This window comes from Pinus tabuliformis, chromosome 9 (genome assembly GCF_031772625.1).
Source record: "Pinus tabuliformis cultivar Carrire ecotype Pingquan chromosome 9, CPIR1, whole genome shotgun sequence".
NCBI lineage: Eukaryota > Viridiplantae > Streptophyta > Pinopsida > Pinales > Pinaceae > Pinus > Pinus tabuliformis.
The window spans coordinates 1,712,909,531-1,712,916,441 of record NC_142307.1 but is presented as its reverse complement, the minus strand read 5'-3'; the positions used below and the strand labels follow the sequence as shown (position 1 = coordinate 1,712,916,441).

Below are 6,911 nucleotides of genomic sequence, written 5' to 3'. Positions count from 1 at the left end.
ATCATCCCTTTATGTATCAGTTCAACTATCTATGTTTAACAAGTTTTCCCTGACCTTTAGTGTAACCACGTACTGACGTTTGAAACTTGGCATTTAGTATAACTATATTAAAAAAATTGTTCTAACCTAACTAATTAAATTCCGTCTTATTACATGGGCCCATTTTTTTTATAGACATGTCACTATCATCAACCCCCATCCGTGTAAATTTAATGGTATGTAATAACATACTAGTAAGTCCCCAAATTTGTATACCATTCTTGAGATAGGTGAAATATCACTCTTGGATACTTCAACCCCTTATGATATGATTGATGGAATATATACTTTGAGAACAGAACTATTTACGATCATTACCATTTTAGAAATTATTCCATGCTATGGAATGCTCACGATGTTTCTATCAAATGCTTGTACTTACGTTAAACATACTGATTTTAGGTACTGGAAACAGTAATTTAGATTGATAAAAACCCAAGTAACAAAGGAGATTCCATATACAAATGAATCCATGGACAATTCATGTCCTGGCAATGTCTTCAACTCTAACAAACCAAGAACCATCCAAGCTTCTTTCTCCTCCCTAATACTGATTTATACTACTGACTCGCCTGGAATATGATTTTTACAATCTTCTGTTTATATTTCCTTTCCCCGTTGAAAAGCCAAACAATGAAGCAAGAAAAAATAAATGCCTTAAAATCAAGAAACTAATTGTTCAGCTGTCTGTAAACAAAAGCGGTGTAGTCTCTGTTCTCGTGAAAAATGCGGTCAACCTTACGACTGGTTATCGTTCAAAGGTTTTCGGGCCAGAAAAAAGTACATAGGTGTAAAAATATCTTTCCTGCACCAAGAATAAACCACGGGTTAGGCGAAAAAAGTTGCAATATGCACGATTAAAGTTTGTGATATTCGCATAACCAGTTTCCAGTAGGATGGAGTATCAACCATAATTTTGACAGATAGTATGCACCACAATATGACCAAATTTTATTCATAATTTTTTGACAGATGCACCACAGAATGACCGAATTTAATTATGAACGAGGTATTACTTCACAATATAGAAAGCGAAAAGATTAAAAAAAACATTATTAAATTTTATTCATAATTTTTTGACAAATGCACCACAGAATGACCGAATTTAATTATGCACGAGGTATTACTTCACACCATAAAAAGAGAAAAAAAAACCATTATTTAAATTTAGGTCTCTGTGATTTATAACAATGAATTGAATTTTTTTTTAGTGATAATCGCATCTAAATTAATTTCATCACATAACTATACCACACTAATTATTTTTTAATGATAATCGCATCTAAATTAATTTCATCACATAACTATACCACACTGCTTAGTTCAAAACACATTAGCAAATTATAACTACACCACACTGATTAGTTGAAAACATGTTACCACACTGATTAGTTCAAACGTTAGCAAATTAATTCTGATGTAATTATCAACCAGAAAAATTCTTTAATCATAAGACAACATTATTAAAATGCACAGAATTAAATTTTAATAACACTTTAATATTTATTAAGACAACATTATTAAAGTTCACAGTATTAAATTTTAATATTTATTCATAATTTTTGACAGATTCACCACAGAATGACCGAATTTAATTATGCGCGAGATATCACTTCGCTATATAAAAAGAGAAAAGATAAGAGAACATTATTAAAGTTCACCGGATTAATCTTAAGTAGATCAATGGTACTAAAAGTATGTTGAAGTTTTTGTACGTTTAAAGCTATTATACATATTACTTTGGTGTCTTAGCTTGTAGATATTTGATTCTCTTTAGGTGCTGGTTAAGTTTAGGAAAATTATAATAATTAATCTAATTAATTATTATCTATTAATATTAGGCCAAATTTCCAAGGTTAAATAATAAAATTATTTAAATGATTTGGACATAATCTCAACTGTTATTTCAAGTGAGCCTTGGATATTATTTCAAGTGAGCCTTGGATATAATTTTAGTCATTGATCACTTGAGAGCTTAAAAGCTATTATACATATTCTTATACATAACTTTGGTGTCTTAGCTTGTAGATATTTGATTCTCTTTAGGTGCTGGTTAAGTTAGGAACTTTGGTGTCTTAGCTTGTAGATATTTGGTTCTCTTTAGGTGCTGGTTAAGTTAGGAACTTTGGTGTCTTAGCTTGTAGATATTTGATTCTCTTTAGGTGCTGGTTAAGTTAGGAAAATTATAATAATTAATCTAATTAATTTTTATCTAATAATCTAATTAATTATTATGTATTAATGTTATTTAAAATTAGGCCAAATTTCCAAGGTTAAATAATAAAATTATTTAAATGATTTGGACATAATCTCAACTGTTATTTCAACTGAACCTTGGATATAATTTTAGCCATTGATCACTTGGGAGCTTAAATATAATCTGAACTGTTTTTTTTTAAGTCGATTTTTTTCTATTAATTCAAAATGATAATACATCATGAAAAGAGCAGTTTTCCTGGAAACCAAGCGTCACTCTAACCGGATATGTTGGCCTGGCCTTTAAATACAGGCAGAAATTCACTAATAACATGTCTAACATGTCTACAAAACTGAAGATTTCTTGTCAATAGCCCAGCATGAACAAAATTTAGCAACACAATATATTCCACTTTCCTCATTACAGATTATCTTCATTTGGGGCACGAGCAGCATTATCAGCGTTCCCATCCATTGGTCGATGAAAGGCATCATCATGTATATGAGAATCCATGTGAGCCATCCGCCCTTTCAATCCATCCATCAAGTCCTGCAGTTGCTGTTGGTTGCAGCATAAAGAAGCTTGGCGATCCAAGATGCGGCCCTGATTGTGCAAGATGTTAGAGAAGAAGCTGATAATTTCATCATAGTCCGTTTGACGGTTCTGTGCTGGTCCACTGATGTCTGAACTACCCAAATCTGGGCTTCAATGGAGTCAAACGAGGGTGGCAGATCAACATAACCTGGCGAACCTACTTGGGCCAAGTCTACTTCTCCTTCCTCCAGTGGTTGTTCCGCCTGATGTCTCTCTCCCTTTCCCCTTTGACCACCCCAATGACGAGGGTGTCCTCTTTGTCGCAACATGGGTCTGTCACTAACGACCCGGGCTTGGCAGAGGGAAAAGGAGCATTATAACTGGATTTTGCCTGAGACAGGCACCCAAGACCGTTGAGGCTTGCCCACCCGGCGGACACTGCGAGACTGCCATTGAATTCTTTCACCTAGAGCCTAGTCCAGCCAGGCGCGGGATGCCAACCGGTAAATGCCACAAGGAGACATGGGCCATCGGGCTCTGGGTTTACAGACTATTCTTTTGGCCAAACAAACCAGGAGAATAATTTGCTCCACAAGCGACCAAACCAGAACTGTACAATAAACTAACACTTTGAAACCCCCCACGCCATATCCAATTAGCCAACCGACTGGTAAGCCCAACCCTCTAACCGAAGTAATTCCCAACCAGAACACTGAGCTGCAGAAAGTTCTGAGCAAGGTATTTAAGCGAAGAAAATCAATCGCACTGCCAACAAGAGAACTTACGTGCCTACTACAACCTACCAGAGTGAAATGGAATGCTCGCCATTTGGGGGTCCTTCGAGCACTGATGTCCAAAGAGAAACGACCCAGGATCCCACATGATGCACCCAGTTGCAACAAGAAGCCAAATCCTCCGCCAGTGTAAGGGGTCCCTCCATACACCTAATGAATAGCTCGGGCTTCCGAGGAGTCCGTGCGCAAAGGAGGAGCCGGTATCATCCACTATGTCTCTCTGTCTCATTTCACTACAAAAACCACAGATCCTACAGAGCTGCACCATCCCAATTAAACCATAAATTGCCTCAAGAAGGTTCATCGGGCGGTTTCTCGACATCCATTTCCTACCACGTTGTATCAATACCACCGCCACGTAATATAATCTCACCTCATCTGGGTAATATAATCTCAACTATTATTTCAAGTGAGCCTTACGATTTAATTCTATTCATTGATCGCTTGAGAGATTAGTGTTAGGGATTTAAACTTAGTGAAATTATATAATAAGTGTAAGGGAGAGGTGAAGGCACAACACAAGCAAAAGACTCAACTAGACTGAAGATAAGTGAGGAAAAGTGCAGGAATTTCAAGAGAAATTCAAAGATGCAGGCGTTCGGAAAAGAGGAAGGCCAAGTTGTTTGAAGAAGAGGGTCAAATTGTGGAGGAGGCCAAATTATCCAAAGCGATCGATTTCTCTAGTGCACAATGGTCCTCCGAGACAATGAGAAAGGAAGTTCGATTAGCTGGTTAGACAGGTTAATTCTCTAGAGGTCGAATTCTTTGAGGCGAATTTCCCCAATGACGCTGAGTTTCCAAGGGCCTAGCAATTGCAATTTTTCTATGTCTTATCTATGGTTCTAACCCAAAATTTCTCATTTAATGGAGGAACACTCTGCTGGGTATAAATTTGTTGTTATGATGTGATTGATCTCTTAATTTTATCTCTGATGCGTTAAGTTAATATACCAAAATATTTATTTTTAGGCAATTTTAGAAATATGTGAAACAAATATTTTCTAGAGTTTTTAATAAATTGTTGAAGTAAATTAAATCAGAACTAGTGTGTCTATTTCTGAACAGGTCTTCCACAAATTTAATTTAATTATCATTAATTATTAAGTGGATGGCAGAGAACTAACCTCCATGGAATATGCCAGAATATTCATAATAGTATTCACAAATCAAGGGTTTATATTTACCTCCACATTAGTTTCCTCTTTTAAATAATTTATTTCTAATTAATTAACTAAAGAAAATATCATATCAACACAAATAAGATTGGGCATGTGATATTGAAAAGCCATGGTATGGGCCTATGGTATTGTAATTAATTTATCTCAAATTAATTAATTAAAGAAAATATCATAACAACACATGTAATATTGGGCATGTGATATTGAAAAGCCATGGTACTCACCCATGGTATCGTAGTGAGAGTTATTTAAAAGTTTAGAATTTCAATGGTAAAGAGGGGGTGAATGTCCATGATTAAGAATATTGTTACTTTTTTTTTAAATGTATATATGTTTACGTTTTTTTAATTTGGGTAGTGTGAAATGTATCATGGGGTAAGTGTTGGGTTAAATGTTTGGATGCTTATAGTGGATTTATGCATATCAGTGTTTGCTAGTCATTTAATTTATATGGTTGGACTAGTATAAAAATATTTAACATGGTATCAAAGCAATAAAATCTACAAGGGTTTTATCATAGCAAATTATTTTATAGCAACAAAGTTTTTTATTTTGCATTGAGAGTTTTGTGGCTGAAGTCGATTTGTTAATATGGCATCATCAAGTCCAAGATCTGAAGAAAGGATGGAGGGCTCTATAAACATCAGTCCATGGAAGGAGTGAATCACCCATCTCTTAATGACAAATGGTTTGTGGGAAATTGCAAGCCAAGCAATTCAAGTTCCTCGAGATGGTTCCCAAGCAGCCAAACATAAGTTGAAAAATGTAAGATCCAAGAGCATCATTTTGGACGGTGTGAAGGTGATACTAACTTAAACAGGAACGCAACAACTTACAGCTATAATCATAAATACAAAGATGCAATAGAAAAGCACTTCATTTCATTAATAGAAAAATACTAAAGTATGCTTACAAACAGAATGGAAATAAAATAGCTTGGTTGACGGTAGCTTATTTCTTAGAAGAGATGTCACGGTTACATGCCTTTGAACTGTGTTACAATGAGGCGCAAAGGCCTATTTATTATTGAGAAACAATAGAAAACCCTAAACATCCAAAAACCTTGCCCTAGGAGATGAAGCGCCAAAAATGTGGGCCCCGTTTGGGTAAATTGATACATCAAATTCTTGGGGTCGTAACTTTGGCATCAAACTTTACAATGATTCAATAGTTCCGTGATGAAATTTCAACTGTTGCGGAAGAGGTCACTAAGGTGGATCTTGTCAAATTAAGCTTCCTGCTAGCGTTGCTACTCTCATACAATTTCACCAAGGCATCATATATTTCTTTGGTAGTCTTCAAACCAACAACATGAGGAATCAAGTGATCCTTTATTGAATCTATCAAGATTCTCTTAGCCTTGGCTTCATCCTTCTTATACTTTGCTTTCTCCTCAACTCCCTCTGGCTCTAGAATGACTTTATCCACATGACCCTGAAGCTCATTTTCTTCCAAGATAAGAAGTATCATTGTCTTCCAAGCACTAAAATTGGTGGCACTATCCAACCTATCTTCAACTATGAGACTTGGTGTCATTTTGACAAAAGATCCAAAAACCAATCAAGCTACCGAATATTCTCTCCTAGGCTAATTTCAATGGCTATTCTTTCAACAAAGCTCTAATTCCTTGTTGAAATTCTATGCAAGAGTGCAGTAAACACAATTTATTGCCAAATAATTACTTCCTAGTGATTTTTTACATAGTATTTTATGCTACTACTATCATTGAATAATTACACTATAAAAAATTTCAACAGTAAATGCAGTAAAACAATAACGATCATAAAAAGACAACTATGCACAATAGAGACAATAATTTTATCCTAGGAAACCCAGCCTTGCGAGAAAACCCAACAACTTTTCTTTAGTAGAAATTATTCTTCAACAAGGCTTACAAATCAATAATTTCTCTAGAAATTTATGCCAATATATAAGTCCAAATACCAGTCGAACCTACTTAAATCCAACAGCGAACCAACACTAGTCAAAACGAATCAAAAGTCAACTCTGGTCAAAGTTTCGACCAAGAATCAAATTTGGCCATGCAGTCAGAGGTCCACATGTGCGACCCTTCTACAGTCAGCTGTCGCTCAGTCAACTCAGTTAAAACAATAGTCAAATTCGATCAAACATAAGTAAAACAATCATGTTCAATAATTAGTCAAACTT

The 6,911-nt window shown here is 35.3% G+C and overlaps 1 protein-coding gene across 1 annotated transcript in view; it reads right to left on the bottom strand.

Moving 5' to 3' along the window:
- Positions 1–435: 435 nt before the first annotated feature.
- LOC149155549 (cycloartenol-C-24-methyltransferase-like) overlaps positions 436–6,911 on the bottom strand; it is a 187,674-nt gene continuing 181,198 nt past the window's right edge. The window contains exon 14 of the mRNA XM_089445687.1: positions 436–844. Within this exon, the coding sequence (XP_089301813.1) occupies positions 778–844 (67 nt within the window). The 3' untranslated portion in view covers positions 436–777. The remainder of the gene's footprint in view (positions 845–6,911) is intronic.